The following is a 22245-nucleotide window of genomic DNA, read 5'->3' on the forward strand; positions in this document are numbered from 1 at the left end:
TACATCTGGTAGTGCTATATCTTGTGTCCTAGGGAATCTCTGACAAGTGTTTGCTTTCTGCAAGGAAAAGGGTATTGAGAAGTTTATTTCATTTCTTCACATTCACAAATAGTGCTAACAAATTTCTATATTAGAAAACACGTGGCTTTTCTTTTTCCTTCCACAGAAAATATTAATCATGCTGTGAAGCTATAAATAGAAACATGTGGGAAGATAGTTGAGAACTGCTTCTCAAACCTATTTGTGTTAATTACAAATGATGGGAAATTGCTGTCTTGCTTTTTTACTCAGATGGACATATGCAAATTTGGATAATTTCCAAAATATTTTAGATTCATCTGAAATCTTGACACTAATGCTAAATTAGAGTACTTAAGAGTTTTAGCAAAAACATCTTCTTTGTTACAGTAACTCCTCAGTGCATTCAAGCAAACTTTCCTGGAATCAATAGAATTTTGACAGATTTTGAGTGAAATGAGTAGGATCAAAATCTTGTTTAAATTGAACATTACACTCTTATCTTGTCTCATTTCTGCTGCTCACAATCCTTATTTTTTCATGCTACTATATTTTTAATACTAATTTCTACATTTATTTACTGTATCATTTTTTAAAAATGCTGAAAGTTGAATTGTTTCCCCTTTTAGATTGAATATGGAAATCACAGAATCATAGAATGGCCTGGGTTGAAAAGGACCACAATTATCATCTAGTTTCAACCCCCTGCTATGTGCAGGGTCACCAACCACCAGACCAGGCTGCCCAGAGCCTCATCCAGCCTGGCCTTGAATGCCTCCAGGGATGGGGCATCCACAACCTCCTTGGGCAACCTGTTCCAGTGTGTCACCACCCTCTCTGTGGAAAAACTTCCTCCTAATATCTAACCTAAACCTCCCCTGTCTCAGTTTAGAACCATTCCCCCTTGTCTTATCACTATCCACCCTCGTAAACACTCTTTCCCTCTCCTGTTTATATGCCCCTTTCATGAATTGGAAGACCACACACAATATTAAATAATATTATATCAATTTTTATTCTGGTTTGTTTTAACTCGAGTTTATGCAGACATTTTGTTTTCTTGACATTTTTGCTGTCAACACAAAAATAATTCTTTTAGCCCTTAGCTCCTTGATTTTTTTTTATATCAAAAAAAGAAAAAAAAAAAGTAACAAATCTCATTTTATGCTTGAGAAGTTTAAATTTTTAACTTAAAAACCATCTACCACAGGTATTCTCTTCAGGAAAAAGGAAATAAAATTTTGCACATGTCTGATTAATATCATATGTGATTCTACCATATAGCATGAAAGTATCTCGTTTATTACAATTGCTCTAAATTATGTTTGTAAATTGGTCATATAATCATATATATATGCAAATTGAATGACCAATCAAGTTTATTAGTGATCAATACGAAGTTGAGAAGAACACTCATATACTAGAATTTTCTCATTAAAAATCATGAATTACTCATTTCTTTTACAACAAATTCTGCTTTTAAATTGTGCCTGAGAAATGCCACTCCACAGAAGTACACGTGAACAAGAATGATTATCATACTTTACTTATAAAACATCTCATAGTTCTTAGTAGTAGTATTTACTTCTGAGGACACAAGCCAGCAAATTATTTGTTTACAATTCACGCTCAGGGAATGCTAGCATTGAAATAGCCCTCCACTGATAAATTAATACTATGCAAGATTTTAACTAGGATTCTATGCTTCTTAAGTACTATCATGCAAGTTAGTGGCTGACAATACTTCACATGTGTGGCTGGTGTATTGAAGGGACCTATCAGTTACATTTTCCTTCACAACTGCCCTCCTGTAATTTATAGTTTGATATATGTGTTTAGGAATCCAGAAAAATGTGAAAAGATGTTACTTGTTGTAACAAAACTAGATTTCTTCTTCTTTTTCCATTATTTTATTTTAGAATCAACTTTCCTCTACGGATAAAGGCTCTTCCAAGGGAAACGATGCTGACAATAAAACTACTTGGACTAAACAGTGCTTCTAAAACCACAGAGGTGCTTGGCTGGACATGTTGCCCATTGTATCAAAAAGAGTAAGTTCGCTTTCATATGATGGTTTGTGAAAAGACCATTCCTGAATAGTGTTACACTCAGCTTGGGAAGAATACAAAAAGAAATAAACACTAATTTCAAAACCTGGCTGACGCTTACAGTAAAATGCTCTTGATGTGTCTGTAAGAGCTCCACCCATAAGCTTTTCTTTCTTTTCAATGCTTTGTTTTTGAATCTGGCTTGTGTAACTGTTTAATACAGTAGAATTCCTTTGGCCTGCTGAAAATCCATACTGAAATCTATTTTGTAGCTTTTCAAAATCTTTCCCACCATAACTTCCTGCTCACAATTATGTGGGTTTTTTTTTCAGTTTGCATTCCCTTCTCACTCCCTTTCATTCTGCTTGGAGTTGGACAGGCAGTAATGACTACAATGATCCCCTTTTAATCTACAGACAATTTAAGAAGCTTTCTTTTTTTTTAACCTCTTCAGTCTACACATAGCATACTGTGATTTAACGATGCTTGTAGGCTTGAGTGTAGTGATGCATAAACCGTCATCTAAGATAAATTTTCTGCCTTATCATAAACATATTTTAATAGCACTGAGAAATCCAAGTTGAGATCAATCCATTATGATGATACTTAATTTTTATTTAGATTCATTGAGATATCTGAGTTTAGATCTATTACAATAAGTAATTTTTATTTGTCCCTTAGTCCTGCATGCCATAAAGTAAGATACACAACAGCAGACTAACTAAATGCATAGCTGCTCAGGTTGAGCAATAGATTAATATGTTCAAGCCCCACAAGCTTCTAAATAAGCATCTGTCTCTTATAGCTCTATAGCTATAGCTCTTTCCTCAACTTGAGATATCTTTATCTACTTTCATATGTTGTGGTAGCTGCCATTAAAAACAAAACCAACCAAACAAAAAAACACAATTGATTGCATTTAGGCATTTACTATGTTAGGAAGGACCTTGGGTTCTATTGAACTTCTAGGCCTTCTAGTAGACAGTAATTTAGACTTGGCTAGAGGTTTTTTCATATTTTCAGGAAAAAATTCAAGATTGCTGCATTAAAGAAAGGAGATCATTCTTTGACTGAATGATTAGAGTTCTTAGCTTGAATGAAGGCTTTCTATATGGTTCTTTCTATGAATCAAATCTCTTCTGCAAGGATTTCTTAGGCATTTTATTCAGTGTTTTTTATTGGTCTTTCATTAGGCTACTTGCAAGAAAAGCACATCACTCACCGTCATTGTGTGTGCCTTTGAACTTATTTTGCATATCTCTGCTATTCTGATGCTTAGAATGAAAAGGTACAGGGTACTATCTTAGTTGATAAACTACCTGAAGATAAAGTGCTAACATGCCCTGAGCCCCAGCAAGCTAAAGTGTGCTTAGTACACAGAAACAGAACATTAGCATGGTCACTTAACTGGGATTATTATTTTTTTTTTTTTTTACCACTTTTCAGCATTTAAGTTCCAAATTAATGATATTTGAAAGTCCCCATTTCCCTGTATTATGTATGTTGTAATGCCTACCTTCAGAGCAAGCATATCGATTTTCATTAGATAGATCTCCAAATCACCCAGGCAATTTCAAAACTCACCGGAAAATGGCTCCATTGTTTCAAAGTACACACAGTCAGCACAATGAAGGGGATACAGGGTTACTTTCTTTTAATCTGCTGTATAATTGTACAGGTCATTGCTGAAATGACCCTTCAAAGCAGAAATAAAAGTTGAGTTGTTGGGTTTGGAATAATTTAGGAATAGATTGTTCAGTCAGTTTGCTGTGTCACTTATAGCAATAATTAACATAAAGAAGCCTAAGTAATTTTTCCTCTTTTAGCCAATCACAACTCCATTCTCTATTATTTGAATTTATATACTGATTTAAAAATAAATGGAGTACTGAAACTCCTGAAATGTGAAACTTGAAATTCAACCTGCTTTTCCTTTTTCTTGGAAGAGATGAATTTTTTTTTTTTTCTTTTTTTTTTTTGTAAACTAGCTCTCAAGGTTAATGACTTAGAGAGCGGCAAGATTAAAATTATTAGATGATTCTTAATAATTAATGCTATTAATTAACTAGACTCTGTTCCCTCATGCTTGAAATGCAAGCAGATTTTGATTCATTTCAGCAAGATACTTCTGAACATTAAAGTATATACGAAGAAAATGTTTGCACCTGTAGTTCCATACTAATGTGTTAAGAGTATCTTGTATTATTGTGAAGATTATGGTATTAGGATCAATAAATGAACAAATTCTGTAAACACACATAAAAAGATTAAATGAATCTAACCAGGAAATCTCTAACAAAACTTTCCTGACTTGGAAAATAACACTTCCTCAAACAAATACTTTTCTTAGAGATGAATTTAAGTTTTTGAAAATATCTTAATAGATACTCAGGTCTAGGATTAATAAGGGAAAGGACACAAATAAGCTCTTTGAAGAAGCTGGTAGCTGATATTTGCCTGGGTCATCACACATCCTTCTTTAAGTCCTTGTCCCAGTTTGTCACAGAGGCATTCTTCTCAGGACCAGAAAAGATTAGAAAAGACCACTCTATGTTCTTTTCAAGCACTTTTAAAATGTTTATTTGTTGTTGATAAACACTGGGGAAGGAAAATAAATTTCAATTCTTTTAAAAATACATTTCCTGATTTCTGTCCCATTATAATCTATTCTGGTTAAAAACAAAGGAATCCTGTTCAAGTTGTCTGTAGATTATGTTAAAAAGAACAGGAAAAAAGAATTGTGATCACTTTGGGATAATTCCCCAGTATTTAATCTGCGCAAGTTCATCTTCTTCTAGAAGCATGGAGAACTTCTCATGCTTTTGGGTAGGACCATGTTGATGTACCTTTACAGATGAAGAAGCTATAGCTGTTCTCTGCGATTTTAGCACTCCATTTCTATAAGGAAAACACTAAGTAGAAAGTATGAGAAAAATATATTTAAAGCTACAAACATAAAGTTGGGGATAATTAAATTGTTTTTACACTGTATTTGGTCCTCTTTTTTCTTGGTATATCTGGTCTAAACAGTAACTTCACTCTAATTTTACAGTTATTTGAGAATGAAATCAGTAATAACACCTTGTTCAGCTAGGTGATCTTCTGCATCCACATTTCTTATCTTTAGCAGGTAGTCAGTGTTAGTATCAGTAGGTCAGTGTCAGTAAGGTCATTGATATCAAGAAATCTCAGGCTAAGGAGGCAGCTGAGAAAATGTTTCCAAGCCAGAGTGCTACATTTCCATTCCTTCATGTCATAAAAATGTTTTGTCTCTTAGACTGAATAATTTGGTGATCCAGAGCTAATTTGCAAATCAGGAATCTGATATGTGGGGAAATATGAGAGTTTTAGTGTCTCCTTGGTGCCCATTGCCCTGAGTTCGCTGATTCTAACAGCACTATTTATTTTGCATTGGTATTTCTGAATCAGATAGAACAAGCAACAAAATTTTCCTCTTGGTGGGTGTGGTGAATGAGGTCTCCACCAATGTGAGTTCAGGACATGAGGTTGATTTTGTAAGGTAGAGTAATAACTGGTGCTGTCCTTACATCTCAGTGTTCTCTTCTGCTGAAATAAGATTGGAGGTTTATTTTTGCTGCTGTCATAGAGAAAAACTGGAAATTTTTATAATTCCAGAGCTTTTCATCTGCTTTGGTTTTGTATGAGGACTTATACAAACAGTGGCAGACACAGGGAAGCTTTTTTTATTGACCTTCTGATGTACTTTATGCTGAAGAGAACTTTTGTTCTTTTTTGCATGGAAGCCATCATCTATGACTTTAATTGTCTTTGACTTTGCACTGTCTTCACTTTATAGATGAGAAAACTATATTGAGTCACCTATCTGAGCTCACCAGCAGGCAAAGATAGCAGAGATAAAACTCTGTTCAGTAAAGGTTCTGAGGATCCTGAACACTGTCCTTCCTTTATCTTTTCCTCCTTCTAAAAATAATTATATTCTTTGTAACTGTTTCACCAACAGAGTTCTTAGTTATTGTTTGATTTTTATGTCCAAAAGTGGAATATTATCTGGGGAGTACGTGGAGTTTCCTGAAGATTACTGTCTCTCAAAATATACCATCTTTCAGTTGTTGATGCCTATTCACATGTTTTTAAAATACTCCCTGTTTTTAACAAATAGCCTTAGTTTAAAGTATGTTTAACTGTGTAATATACTCACTTACACATAGAAAATTAGCATACTTTGTATGCATGCTATAAATATCTGTTCCTAAACTAGTTCATTTTTTCTTAGGAGCTATTAAGCTAAATAGTATGGAGGTGAGGTCCTTGGTTTTACACACAGTCCTCTCATCTGCTTTAATGTATAAACAGTTTTAGACAATCAATAATACAGTACTTTCTTTGGTTCTTCTCCTTTTGAGAAATGGAGAAGTACATCTGCAGATTCTTCTTTACCTTCCAGGACAGTCTTTAGATACATACACACTGTGTGCAAATGAGCTGAAATAATGAGCTCAGGAAACGTCTCAGTTAGGCACACAGAAATTATCCTTGATTGTATTTACCTACACAGACTTCAAAGTTTCCCAATAAAAGAATACACTGTATGGATTCTTTAAAATCTTTCATAATTTCAGAGAACAATATAAGTGATTAGCAGAAAGGAGAACTCAAATGATAATTTGGTCTTCATGTTCATTCACTTCTCATCTACTCTTTCTAACTAGGTCAGTTAGTTCAAATTATGTTGTAAATACCTGTCCACAAGGGAATGGGCAAAGGGCTATTCATTTAACATAGGTCATCTAAGCAAGCATCACAGGAAAATAGCTTTGAACCTCCTTTGATCACTTCCACATTTACCTCAGTGAAAGACTTCACAGCACAAACTCTTTTTCCCCAAGTAATATCACATCAGAGTTCCTTTTTCTGCCTCCCTTCCTCCACACATTAAACCTTCAGCTGCAAAAGAAACTTTAGAAAATGATTTTGTCTTTAATCCTCCTGAGTGATGTTCTCACAATAAATCAAAATGTTTGCACTTACAGCATCAGTAGCTTCAGAAGTGAAAAACAAAAATTAGTCCTAACCTGTGTTTGCGCTGAGTGTTGTCTTAAATAAATGACTTTGCAGGAGTTTTCTGCTCCTTCTTTAGATGTCTTTGCAGAAATTTATTTCAATCCTCAATTCAGAAAAGTACATCTTTTCCAGCAATGCTGCAAACTAATTCTGGGACCAGAAAGTCCATCTGGGCTCACATATGGCTCTGATACGCTCATATTTGGTAAAAGCTGTTTACTCAAAACTCATCTGCCTGTCTGGGTGTTTCTGTTAGAGTTGACAGAAGAGAATTTAGTCCATTCTCTTATGGTTTTACTGGCTGGGCAGTCTGTGGTATAAAAGTGGTAAAAATTATCAGTAGAAGAATAAATGTTGAACATAATTATATTTATGAGTGTATCCTAATTGTTAAGATGTAGACGAATTAGAGGGTACATTCAATGTACTACACTTTATTCAGGTGCTGCATTCTTTATTTGAGTGGATTAGTCATGATTAGAATTTACACCTGAATTTTCTCATTTTATTCAAGTTTTCTAGAATGAAAATCATTCTGATTTTCTTATCTACCGACTACATGTATGCCTATTTCTGGTAGGGCTTTATTGTGCATGTAGGGCTCAAATAGGTATTTCAAACCATAATATTTTATCTGTCCAAAAAACAAGTGCGGTAGGTGTAATGCAAATGATCTCACTCAAATCCTTACAGCTTTTTGGAGACTAACATCATACCCCCTTTTCTCCACCATCTATATATCAGCAGGGTTGATGGTGGTTGCAGTAGGTGGTCACAGGATTCTTCTTCCTCTAGAATAAGTGTACACTGCCTTCCACTTTTTCCACCTCATTTGCAGCATAATCCCTCCAACTAAACAGATACCATTATGGCACTGAGACCCTCCATACACAACCACTACCTTGGTTATATCTGTATTAGTTGCATAATGTAAAGGTTTGTTCTCCTTTCTCTTGTCCTTTAAGCTATCCAGGTCCGTGTTTTTTGATGTAATTTCAGTAAACCCAGTTCACCTTACATCCGGTAATGAGGCAGTATTTCTGTTTGTGTCCATTGCAGGCAGCTCATTCATGGAACTGTGCTACTTAGCATGAAGTTGTACAGTATGCTTCCAGCAGCAATGATTACCCCAGGCATCTGTAGTGTTGATGCACCAACATCAGTAACGTTGCAGGTAAGAAAATGAAAAAGCCAATGAATAGTGTTTTTTTCCAGCAAAGTGCAAAAAATAGGATTTTTCCCACAGCTCATCGGGACATCAAAAATTGAAAATGCTATTTCCATTATAGCTGCTCAGAGAGAGCATGTTAATCTTTATGGATAGAAAAATATAATGCTGCATAGTGTATGCTAATTTTTACATCACATACCACCTCTGAGGACCACAGAAGGTTTTCATAGAATTTTTTATTCATAAAATTTTCGTTCCAAAAATACTTTGACAAAAATTGCTGACTTCTTACCTGACTTGCAGCTGCCTTTTCAGGTCTGAACTTTTGTTCCATATACTATTGAACTGCATGCCATTATAAGTGTAACATACAACTTGCAATAAGCATGAAGGACTTATAAAGGAAGTAGCTACAAGGAAATTGTCAGTAAGCATCAGTAAAACTCTATCTCCATGACTACATGCCAACAATCCACCAACTCCAAGCAGAATAGTTCTCCCAATACTGAAAATGCAGTAAGTCTGCCTGGATGTTTTGTCATATTTCCAAGTTGAACAAAGCAATTGGATACCTCAAAAGAAAATAAAATTGTTTTCTGTATTAAAAAGCTGAAACAACTGTTAGCAAATGGCTTGTAATAGTAGATCATATGGATAAATGAGGCTGGCCTAAAAATTTCCTGGTTTTAATGGACAGGGGATTTTCTTGTCTGAAGAATTCAGTCCAAGAAAGTGCCTTAGAATAGCTCTCTCTATTAATAATAAAGGAAGTCAAGATAGTAAATGAATGCTCATTAATAATTTGTCTCTGCTAAAAGAAGCTGGACAGGAGGGTCTCCCATTTTTTTCCTTTCATTGTCGGTTCTCATATAAGTGACAGTATCATGATTTTGAACATAACGTAAATAGTGCCATAAGGATTGCTTTGATGATATGGCCAAGATGAGATTTACATTTTCTAGGGCATAACTTTGCTAGCATTTGACAAACGATGCATACTAAATACATACACATATATGAAATAGATAGATAAAAAATGATGATGTGAGTTAGCAAGCCAAAATGTGATGTGCAAATTTGGCTGGATTTTAAGGAGCTACTTGAATTTTCAGCTGACTGTATTCAGATCACCAAATACCACAAACTTATTAATTTTGGTAGAATGTTTTCTTTCTCTGCATCTTAAAAACATTCTAAATTTCTAATGTCTATATGGAAGTGCAAAGAATGAAAAAAATTGTTGATGCTGTACAGTGTATAAGTAGTTGATCATAAGAAACTGACATGAGGAACCTGATTCTTCTATCTTACACTGGAAAGTGCATGTCAGAATTATCCCTATATTTATGGAAAAATAAATCTGTAATAATAGAAACTTTTCATTTAAGACCCACCTAATTAAAAAACAAGAGAGGAGGAAAGAAAGTAAAAACAACTTCAGCTTTCTGAACATAGTGAAATAGACTAGATGAAATTTTCCCAGGAAAGTCAGAGACAAAGATGCCACTGATTCTTGTGGGCTGACTTTATCACTAACATATTTAGGTAATATGCTGCATGCAGGAAGCATCCTCTTTTCTCTCTCATATTTTGTATGCTTCCTGTACAAATCAACTGTGACATTTATTAACTGTTCTAGCAGAATACATATCGCTAATAAGAGTTCAGATTTTCTCTCTCTTTCTCTCTCTCACTTTTTTTTTTTTTTTTTTAAATGAAGATTGAATTTCCTGAAACTGATTTGGAGTTCATTAACCCTGAACCTGAAGAGAGAAGAGATGATCTTGAAGAGCCAACTGAAGAGTGCCTGAAGCATATTGCAAGACTATCACAGGCACATTCTCTCCTGCTGTAAGTTGTACCTGACTAGTCCTGCTGACTCTTATATATCTATTGATCACAATTAAATGTATCCAATACTTCAGAAACTAAATTTTTCTCTGAAGGAGCCTAGCAGGATTGATTTCAGGAACAGCACCTCTAAATGTGAGAATAGATCAGCAAAGCCTAAATAAGCTCCTGGAGATGGCAGTGTGTTTTACTAGTTTAGAAAACTGTTGTTTTTACCTTTCTCTTGTTACGTCTTTTCAACTCATTGAGGGAAGTAATTAATTTTTTATTCAAAAGATAAGATCTTCAGGTGATACAGTATGTCTATATTAGTATTATTAAGCAAACCTTTAATTTGTTGAAAATCATCATCCTTTATTAACACTATACTATAGAGGTTAAATAGCATGTAACCATTAAAAATGTGTACAGAGTTCTTTCTAAGCAAAGGAGTAAATATACAAAGTTCAGCATTAAACAGAAGGCACATGGAAACAAAACCAATTATAGTGTATATAGTGAAGAAGATAAGTATGTTCAGATATACGTAGGTTACATAATAAATTAAGATTATGTACTATATAATTTTATATATAATCCATGTGAAATTAGGAGCAGAAATACTTATAGAAAGGCATTATGCCAGTCACAGTTAATTATGTGAATCAAATGTCAAAAGATGCATTAGTTTTACAGTGACTAAATAACTTCCCTCCCAGTCTGATATGATGCATCTGTTAAAAAACTTTTCAATTCTGATTTCCTTTTTCTTTCTTCCTTTTATTTTAATCAAGCAATATATTTAATGAACCATAAAACCACAGAATATTCAAACTAGGGATTTTCAGTGACAGAAGTAGATCAACTATCAATAAATGGAAGAGAATACTTCTTTAAGGAGGCAGTGGTGAATCCCTGCTTCTGTGGAGCTGTGGAGGTAGACAATGCCATTAGATCCATAAAGGCTATCCAAAGGTTCATGGCTAATGTGTTCGTAAATGACTATTATACAAGACCAGGCAAACATAGAGCCTATTATATCCTTAGTGCAACAATTTTGTATTCTGTGGGTGCATGAAGGGAGGAAACCACTGCAAATGGCCAGGCTGGCATCCTCTGTGTAAGTTGCATCTCTAGCTGCCACTGTTGGGGCAAAAAACTGAGTGAGAAATAGACCGATGACCTGATCTGAGATGACATGTCTTAAATTTTAAAGGAAGAAAATGAGATCATGGTCATTTATGATGATTCACAGAACTAATAGTGTCATTCTGAAATGGCTTTTTTTTTTTTTTTTTCTGGCTTTATCGTATTTACATTACCCTCTGTGGCTTTCTTCACTCCCATCCCTTTCCAGGAGTTACTCTTACAGACTGTTATGCTGTAACATACAGTATACTTTACTATTCATTGAATTATTTAGGAAGTTCATTACAGGTTGTGTAGTACTTGCAGGAGGTACAAATTCTTTTTCCATCTTCGAATTTTGCAAATCGTTGGCACAAGTGGCTGCTGCTAAGACTATGATAAGTTCAATAACATTCTTGGAGGATGAGGAATGGTAGTCGTTTTTTTTTCACATCTTGTTTTCATCTCATGAACAAACTGGTCTACCAAATAAATTGTCAAGTTGAAGAGTTGCTTATTTGGGAGTTTTAATGAAGGAAGTTCATCTTTATTAAGTGATTTCTGATCAAGAAAAATCTGAGAGCCAGAATTTTTTGTTATATCAATATCAGAGGGATTCTTTTTACCTCCCTCAGTAAAGATGGAGTTTGATTAAAATTTGTAAAACTATTTGTTGTCACGAAATCTCAAGTTGTCTTTCTTCCTTGTTTTCATAGTTCAAGTAAAGTTGGTAAATCTAGGTACCCTTTCAGGGGCAAAATGTGTGATGATGCTCCAGGCCTACAAGTTTCAGATATGATTCTGAAATAAAAAGTTATCTGTGGATGGAACACACAAGAAACCACCCTCAGCCTGTCAGGAACCCTCTAGTCATTCTTCTGAAAGCAGATAAGAGAGTGGACAGAAAATGTTCTAAACTCTGTGGCAGAAAAAGGAGAAACAATGGCTAAAACCACACAACTACTTGGCTGTCGTTGTTTCAAACTGTCAAATTCAGTACCATCATGGATGCAGCCTGGCTGTGGCTCTGTGTCCTCATGTTCAGCCATTAGAGACTTGTAGTGCATATTCCTGCCAGGCACACATACTACAGAAGGATGTCCAGCCACATACATCAACACAGACAGAAAACAGTGCCTTACTAGCACATGTGGAAATGCATAGCACTCCCACAAAAGCAGGCAACCTGATTCTGTTCGTTCTCTGCCTGATTAGGATCAAATTCTGCCATTGGAATATATACATACCCTTATCTCTATATATTTAAGTCTGTAGCATTAAAATATTAATTACGCTAGTAGTTGTGCTCAGTTCATCTGCTAGCTAGCTCCTGATCTTCCTCCTTTCCTCAACTGCTGACACCCAGATATACAAACCCCCAAGTTCACAACCATACTGTGGTTACTGGTTTTAGATCTCTTCATGTTATGCAGACACCAGTCTCCCCAGTAACTGATCCAGACACGTGGTTCTTCACAGCAGCTGACTCTCAGACCCTTGTCTCTGGAAGCTGAGATCACTGGTCCTGTTGCCAGCATCTCATGGATGCTGACCAGTGATGGGTTACTAGAGCGGATCAGTGGGTCTGAAAATAATGAACTTCAGCGTATGGCACTTGTACTCCTCACAGGTCCACATAGTGTGCAATTTTGTGATCTTTGGAGTCATCATGAAGCCAGATGAGAGAGAGGAAACTGAGTTCATTAGTTGATGCCTGATACCTTGACTGACTTCTGACAGCAGTTGAGATGTGAACCTTTGATGCCTTTTAGGATTACTGTGCTTGAAACACAAAACCTCATAGCCATCTGAGACAATGGCTTCTTTTTGAACATAGCTTGTTTGCCCACAGTGGCTCCCAGTGAAGAAAGGATCAGAGACTGATTTGAAGTCAGGAAAATGACAATCTTTTTTGCCATCTTTCTTTCCAGCATACATGATTTCTTTCTACATTTTCTCACTGCTTCCACTTCCTTTTTTTTTTTTTTTTTTTTTTTTTTGTCACTTAATGGCTAAGAATCTAGTTTGCCTACCAAACATCACTAGACTGCCTTTGCTGTGAATTGTGATTAGAAAGACTTCTTAGAGCCTGGTAGATAGCAGAACATGCCTAAAAAAGGGCATTGATCTGCACATTTCATGAACTGTAGGCGCTGGAAGAGACCTTTAGAGATCATTGAGTCCAACCCCTCACTAAAGCAGGTTCCTTACAGGTCTTCCTGGTGGATGTTGAGGTGGGTCTTGAATATCTCCAGAGAAGGAGACTTCACAATGTCTCTGGGCAGATTTTGCTAATCTGTCCACAGGAGAGAAACCTGCAAGTGAGAATCAGAGCCAGGGGGCCAAAATTCGCAACGTCTAGCTTTGCTTTGCTTTCCTGACTCTTTTTTTGTTTGCCTCTTTGTTTTGCTATTTTGTCTTGTTCAGTCTTAGGGCTGAATATGAACAAGCATATACTCATATTTACCATTTCCCCACAAAAGTAAATGAAAATTAAGACCAATTTCCACTGAAACAATTTCCATCATTTAGTGAAAGATATTGAGGGAAATTATCAAAAGGAAAACTAATGAATTATTTCGATTTTAAGTAAGATTTTCTTTCTTCTGTATTTTTCTTTGTGTTGAGAAGAAGGCTAGAAGACAATATATTTTGATGCAGTTGATACAGGGAGGGAAATGTAGACGTAATAACTTAAAGAACTGCATTTTTATCAATACATAGAATTTATTAGCATCTTATCACTTCTGTGTTGAAGAAATAACTTTATTAGCATAGCAATCTTCAGATGCTAAACTTACGCAAAAGTTTTATCACATATTTTATATGTTCTATTGTACGTGTATGTAAACTTTTATTACAACCAAGGAATAAAAGTAATACCTCCCTCCCCAGAAAGTAAAATACTACCAAACAAAAGTCTAACCCAACCTTTAATTTAATTTTTAATCTTTAAAATATGTTAGTCTAGTTTCTCACAGAAACATGGAAAGAGAAAATGCAATTGCCTCTAAAGCAGAGTGTGAAATCTGTTATTTAGAAACTTGATACAAGGATTGTTTTCTTATCTCATTTTTTAAGTTCAGTGAAGGCTTTAGCTGCTTTAATTTGAACGAAATTTAGCTGCTTTAATTTGAACAAATTGAATAGTTTGGATCATGCTGTTTGAAAGCTTCAATCTCTGCTTAAAGTTAACATATAAAAGGGGTGCTTCACAGAATCACAGAATCACAGAATGGCCAGGGTTGGAAGGTACCTCAACGATCTTGAATCTCCAACCCCCCTGCCACATGCAGGGCCACCAACCTCCCCATTTAATACTAGACCAGGCTGCCCAGGGCCCTATCCAGTCTGGTCTTGCACACCTCTAGAGATGACCACAACCTCTGTGACAGCCTGTTCCAGCACCTCACCACTCTCTCTGAAAGAACTTCCCCCTGACATCCAACCTAAATCTTCCTTCTCTCAACTTAAAACCATTTACCCTTTGTCCTGCAGAATACCATCTGAATGTAAAAGAAAACAAGATGGAAATAAAGTCTTAGGCCTACTTTAATCTCTTTTTCTGTGTGACTTCTCCTTCACCAAGAGAAACATATATGTGTTGTTAAAATAGATATGCTGTGAATTCTGACACAGTCTTTTAAGATGATTGCTAAAATTATATTTTTCTTGAAACGATTACTAAAAATCATGACTGAATTTGGATCCTGGGTAGATTTTTCTTCTACCTACATTTATGAGCTTATTCTCCTAATAGAGAGGAATAAACATTCTTGTGACATTTAAAAAAAGAGCAAATACAACAGCAAAACTACCTCTCTTCTAAATGTCCAGTGATATGAACTGTGGCAATCTTGAGAATTTGGGAAGGGCTAAGTTCCTTATTTTGGCTAAAAATGCTCTAGATCATTGTAAGTAGAAGGAAGACGGCTCCCTTCCAACTTGGGATATTCTATTCTAAGATGCTGGATTTTAAGCCCAGCTTATGCATCCAGATAATGAAATATTTGACTGGAAATAGACTATTTACATACTGCCTTCTACAAGGTTTCTTACACCTTAAAATATTTAGATGAGTTTTACGTCACAATTAAATTATCTTACTAAGTAGATGGATCACCAATGTGTTCAGCTGCTATGACGAAGATAGCCAGTGTTCATCTTGGCTTCAGTAATGACATGTGTCAACTGGAGATCACTTTGCACTCTCAAGGCTTTGATGTCAATTGAAAGAGTTTGAGCTTTGACAGATGATTTCTTCTAATGTTTTCTAATAATACCAAACTCTAGGATTTTAATATAGATGAGGCAAAAACACCTGAATTGGTAATAAATTGAAAATATAAGTAAAAAAATTATTTTGAGGCACTTATGGTGGTGAAATGTGGTGTGATGTCCTTCTATTTTATCAATATGTTATTCAACCACCTAATATCTCTATGAGGAATTTGGTATTGCATCCTTTGTTTTCATAGCATACTTACAAACAGGTCTTATAAACAGAGATTGATGGGAGCTTTTCTTCCCTTTTATAAGCTGAGGCAAATGCCATGACTCTGTATGGGCACACATGCTCATGTGTGCATGGATTTACCTAAACCCCAATTTTAATGCAAATGTGCTAGAAATAAACATGCCTGTATTAGTCATAGCAAGAACATGAATAAAAACTATGGCTAGTGGTGTTGTATGTCTGGTTGTTACAGAACTTAGATGATCCTTAGCAGATGGAAGTAACAATAAATTCCCCAGTGAAAACCGAATCTTCTTTGTCTCTGTCAGAAAATCTCAGTGAAAACAAACAAACAAACACCAACAACAGTGGAGAAGAAAAATGAGAGTGCTTGAGAAGTGAAATAACCATATATGTGTGTCTTTTGACACTTCATTTTTATATGACCCAAGGCTGACAGATCCAGAGTATAAGTATCACTTTTCTTATGAAAGCTGGTCTGCAGAAAATGATATCCTACCCCAAGGAAAACATGTACATAGCTGAAAAGGAGTGTACTGTATGACTTGGCCCCACAGTACAATAACGTTTGGTGCTACACAAAGCTCCAGGTGGTTTTAATTTCAAACTGAATTTCTAATCTTCTTTTCCAGACTCTCAGAGCAACAGAGAAGAATCTTATGGTTTTATCGTTACTACTGCAATAAGCAAAATTGCTCCCTTCCTCTGGTACTGGGCAGTGCACCCAGTTGGGATCAAACAACTGTGTCAGAAATGTATTCTGTCATGAGGAAATGGAGATTTTCTAACCCTGTGGAGGCACTTGGGCTTCTAACTTTCAGGTAAGGGAAAATTATTTTAGTAGGAAATTAACAAGAAGAGGAATGATCATTATGTGCTGCTGATTAATTCAGTGTTTCACTTATGCTCAACAAAGTATGCTACTTTGTTGTTTTTGGTTCTGTCCCTCTGTCAAAGTATAGTTATACCGCAACTCCTGTGATGTCCTTAAGTTGAATACACCAGCCCTGTTTTAGGCTGAGAAGGTTTCCTATTTTTCAGAATAATGAGAAGAGTATTTCATTCCGTACAGCAGGTTCAGTCACTTTCTGGTAGCAGGTGATCAATCAAATTCTTAGCTCTTGCATGGCACTCCATATCTTCAAACTACTGTGCTAAGGGGAACTAAGGGGAGATATGGAAGACTGAACTATGCTTCCAGTTAGAGATTATGTGTAAGTATGTGCAGGCTCACCTGTAGCTCATCTTTCTGAAGCAGAATTTTGAAAAATTGAGCAAGTTCTGGGTGATTTCTTCTGCACAACTTCTTACACTGGGAGATGATTTTCAAGAATGTTTGAGATGGTCTAACCTCTGAAGGAATGGCAAATATCAAGGGATAGAATCTGCCTCAGCAGTTATGCTTCCTCTAAAACCTTACTACGTATTTTCTGCTAAGTATTCTATCCGTGAAAGCATTAACCCTATGAATGAAATGACTGAGAATTTTGATCTATCAAGTACTAGTCTGGATAAGCATGAGACTGCATCTGCTTTGCAATATCAGTTCCATATTTTACACGTGACCTTTAGAAACAAAATATTTCACCTAGAGCTTTACTCGAGGAGAAAGAACTGTATTTACGCAGCCCCACAATATTCAACAATAGTTGTTTTAAAATGCAAAGCAATTTCCTAAGAATTCCCGTGTCTCAAGTATAAGGAGTTTCACATGTTTGCATATATGTATTTCTGATGTTTAGTGGGAGTGATGGAAGCAAATTCTCTGAAAGATGGAGCATATTATTGGCATTTTGTTTATCATTAATAAATGATTAGAATGTATGAAAGACTCAGTGAAGAAAGGAATACACAGGCAACATGTTTTCTTTCACACTCAAGTAACAAGAGAGTTTGAGCTGGTTTGTCAGAGCAATTTCAGTTCAGACCTTATGTCAAATTTCGATTCTGTGTGTGAGGGACATTTCTGGAGATGAAGAGCTTTACTGTTCCTTGAAGGTGCAGCTCTGCATTAGGTTGTGGAAGAATATTAGCTCTTGCCAGGTGCTTCTCGGGGTATTTGAATTATATATCACAAAGCTTCTCAGTGTGAAGTGAATGCAGTGTACATGCTGCTTATTCTTGCAGACATTGCTGGGATGGAAAGACAGGATGATGTCATCACTTTGTGTCTCCCAGTGCCACTGTTGTATGTGGCTGGTGCCCCCAGTGATGCCAAAGGGCTATTTATTAAGAACTTAGTTGGTTTGTCTCTACAGTTTCTTTCTCAACAAAGACAACACCGATCTATTTTCTTTACTATGAGAAGGAGTTCTGGATCACAGTACCAATCTTTAAAAAAGATTTTGTCGTTCACGTATTTCAGTATTGTACAGGTACATGAACAAGTGGGAAGCTAACATTCTGAAAGAGAGGGATTACATTTCATTTAAGATTTCTAATTTCAAAGATGTCTAGGTCTCATTATTTAACTACTGAGAGACATGTAAATGCAGATTGAGAGAGTGGGCTGAAGGAGCTAAGTACTTTCTGTATAAAAAAGTTTTCTGAGGTTTCTTCTCATTGTTATCTTTTCCTCAGATTTCAGTCATATTGAAAAGTAAAATAGCATTGAGTACAATCCAACTTCCCTTCACTATTACCTTTCCTGACTTTTGGATTGTAAGCTCCATAACTGAGCTGTTTTTGAAGGTTCATTCATCTCTATCCTGTATTATGCTTGGCTCTGACAATTCATCAACTCAGTTCCTGACTTCTATCATCAACAAAACAGCTCTCTGAATTCTTGTGATTACTGAGACACAGCTGAAAGGTCCATGTTTGTATAAAACATGAGCAGAATATAAAAGAAATACTCTTTATGGATTCATGTCCATTTTAAGGACTTGTGTTACCATCTCTATCTTATCCTAGGTAAGTATAATAAATTGGGCATATGTTTTGTTAACATAGTTCAACTGTGGAGAAGCAGCTGGACCAAATCAGAGCAAATGTCAGTCTAGTGCATCCTGTCCAACAACAGACATCTAGGGAAGGCAACAAAAATAGGTTAATCATAATAATGTTGCCTTTCTCTCCCAGCTTCCAGTAATTTAAGCTCAGAGAGGTTTTTTAGAGTTAATAGCCCTTTTATAGTTTTATTTTCATTTTTCTTAATAAAAATGAATTTAGTGTTTATAACTGAACTTAAAAGACGTTCTGGAGCAAGGAGATCCACACTTGAGCTCTATATTGTAAACTATGACACATACAAATTATACCATATTGTAAGGAGTGTCATAAAAGATCAAGATGTTCCAATCACTCAGAATATTGCTTCATTTTTAGGAATTTCACTTTGCAGTATCCAACAGAAAAGCTGAATTTCTGCAAGAATATGCTACCTCTTTACATGGTTTAGGGAAGGTACTCAAAATCACTAATCTTTTGCAAATCTTAGGCTGGGGACCCTAATTTACCATTCTTTTCACAGCAGAGAAGAGGCATCTGTCGTGATTCAGCCCAAGCTCACATTTGCAAGGATAAAAAAATCAAATCATTGGAGGTGCTAACTCATTGTATGAGTTACAAGGCAGCATTGGAGTGCTTAGGGAAAGCTATCATGACCCATCAAATTAAGCCCTGTTATCCTGCATCTGAGTTAGAACTGTCTTTGCAGCTTTCTGAAACTTCTAAATTGTCCACAGTGTACACAATGTACAGCTAAATATACAGTTTAATAGATGATTCTTGTTCTTTGGGCACATCTCTCCTGCTTTTGCTCTTCATCTTTTCAAGCACATATGAGGGCAGCCAAATGATACCATAGTCATTTATTCTGTGGAAAGGAAGAACATTCATAAATTGGAAACTCAATAATGGTATATTTCACAGATATATTTAGCAGCAGTCTTGAATCCAGTACTTGGAGCAAGTGCATTGATTCTTAAAGCCCCAGAAGCCAACGCTTTAAAAAATAATAATAGTAAATAAATAATAGTAAATAAAAATAATAATAGTAAAAAGATTGTTTCTTTAATCAATAAATATGGGATGAGACAGCTGTCAAGGAAAAGTGAAAAATAGGATTTTATACTTCTAATTTTACTTATAATTTCAGGGATGGGTGATTGAAGGGATTGCCTGAAAAATATATATTTCTTCTTCCTAAAGCAAAAGTATAAGGATGGTCCCTTCCACCATTGCTTATTGGTGCCCTATGAGTTTTACTATAGATTTCACCTATTGGTCACGGCAAAAAAAAGCCAAAATTCAGTGAAATTTGGTCTAGTCCACTATTATATGGGGAGATTGATGGCCCTGCATGTAGCAGGGGGTTGAAGATTCATGATTCTTGAGGTCCCTTCCTACCCTGGCCATTCTGTGATTCTGTGATTCTGTGAAATTAGAGCTTTCTCCGACCATATCTACTTTTCGTGACAGACTGGGGAAATGACACCAGAATACTTGTTTATTCAAAGAATTTTCTTCTTAACTGAGAGACACCAAAGACAGTGTTAGAAATGCTACCTCATATGGTGTATCGCTAGTATGCCAATGTTCTGTGTATGTATAAAGCAATCATACTTGCAAATTTTTGTCAGGTTATTTTGATTTCAAATGATCTAAAAGGAAAGCCAAAATGAATTCATTAACCCAAATAGCAGAAATTAGGCTCTTTCATACTCCTCCATGGACAGAGATAATATGCTTATGGTTATAGTATCCCTCAGCCTTTGACTTTCAAAACATTACTGTTGATTTTCACATTATTTAGCAGAATTTCTGCGGAGCTATAGAGTTTAAGGTATATATAAATATATGTAAAACTTTCTAAACAGTAATTATAATAAAATGGGATAGCTAGAAACTAGCCTGTTCATAAACCTTTGAAAGCCAAATTGATTTGAGACGCCTTGAATCAGATAGCCATTGTTTTAACCTGCAAGTCTGCAATGAGCATTTAATAGTTATCAAACAGATGCAGCTAAAGCACATCTGGCCTCTCTGCAACTTATTTGATTAAAAAGGTCCTAACTGTATATCAACGTGGAGGGCAACCATGGGTTTATGCAAAGAAATAAAGTTAGAAAAAACAATAATCTATAATTAGTTTTGTGCTTTGTTTTAACATGTTCTAGAGCTGCAGAATTTTGTGGTGTGGATGGCTCATGAAAGGCCATTTCATTCTTTACAGAAGTACTCAAACACTAGAAAATGCAGTAAAACGACATATCAGTTTATCTGACAAATATCTTCAAGCATGGGGGTATTTGAAACATTGCAATAAGAAAAATGAAACGCACATCTATTTCTCATTTACAGTCAAGTCACTGGCAAATGCCAAAATCTCAAGAGAATATCACAAATCCACAGGATACCTCAGCAGCACTTAGTTTTCTGTTTGAATCTGATTTAGCTGAAAGGTACAGCCAGACAAGATGCTCTGTACTGGCTATCTGTATGAGAATAATAAAGGACTGGATGTTGCTCTTATTTCTAAAGCAAATTGTAGTCTGTTCTCATTCAGCTCAATATTCAGCTTTTTCAGAAACTGTCGTAAAATCTCATGGGAAACCTAACAATTTTAAACTACTCAGACAGAAGTTACAAAATGGATGGCTGTCAATCACTGGCATCATGCAGGGATAAAAGAACAAAACAGCAAAAGGTTACTTGAGGTTAAATATCAAAGGAAATCAGTTTAATAACTTAAGGAGTATGCAGGCTTCAAGACAAGCTGTGAAGGTGAAATTTGAAGTCCATCACAATGTTAACTGTTGTGGACTAGACCTGACAACCATTGTTTACGTATTGTTTTTTTCTTCAGTAGTGTCCTTGAGAATATAAATGTGGGACAAACTTATGAGACACAGTCCCAGTTGTGGAATATCCATTACCTGAATGGATGGCAAACATATAATTATTCGAAAGAAGAAAGGTACTGTGTGTTGCAATTCAGGAAAATGAATGAGGATCACAGTAGTTCTATCCACTTAATTATTTATTGACCTTGTTTGTTGAGGGGGAAAAAATAGAAGAAAGGGAACAGAAAGGAAAGGAAGAGGAAGACCATAGCTAGAAGTAATTGGAAACCTGAATGAAAATGTCCAGTTTCAATCACATTTAGAATCTGTGCAATGAAAAAAATAAAACATTTTTAAGTGTTTTATTTTAAGTTGTGATTTTTTCTTGCTAAATTTTTGGATACAGTCTTAAAACAGCCAGGGAGAGGGGTGCCCAAATCCCTGCTTTCACAAACAGTTGTCAAAGGTCAGACATCAAGAACCTGATAGTCATGGCTCAAATTTTTTCCAAAACTGATCATATATATGCACTTGAAATAAGCTCTTGCTCCTTAGGAGCCCAAAAGGCTGTAGTATTGACTCTGCTGTGATATGGTCATCTCATCTCATTCTTGAGTTCTCATTGTGTATATAAAAGTTACATATTCTTTATAGCAAGCCTTGGAAATCACCTATGCCCCAGTATGTAAACAGTGACCATATTTTGTTAGACCTGAAGTGATTTCTCACAGTGAGTTACAGAAC

The 22245-nt window shown here is 35.7% G+C and overlaps 1 protein-coding gene across 1 annotated transcript in view; it reads left to right on the forward strand.

The window, feature by feature from the left end:
* The window catches only part of PIK3C2G (phosphatidylinositol-4-phosphate 3-kinase catalytic subunit type 2 gamma), a 198553-nt gene that overhangs the window by 55980 nt on the left and 120328 nt on the right, over positions 1-22245 (forward strand). Inside the window, exons 12-15 of the mRNA XM_042889843.1 lie at positions 1938-2069; positions 8169-8283; positions 10001-10131; positions 16348-16536. Coding sequence (XP_042745777.1) covers positions 1938-2069; positions 8169-8283; positions 10001-10131; positions 16348-16536 — 567 coding nt within the window. The remainder of the gene's footprint in view (positions 1-1937; positions 2070-8168; positions 8284-10000; positions 10132-16347; positions 16537-22245) is intronic.

The sequence above is a fragment of the Lagopus leucura genome, unplaced genomic scaffold, assembly GCF_019238085.1.
Source record: "Lagopus leucura isolate 7727_CA_CO unplaced genomic scaffold, USGS_WTPT01 Super-Scaffold_100159, whole genome shotgun sequence".
NCBI classification, from domain to species: Eukaryota; Metazoa; Chordata; class Aves; order Galliformes; family Phasianidae; genus Lagopus; species Lagopus leucura.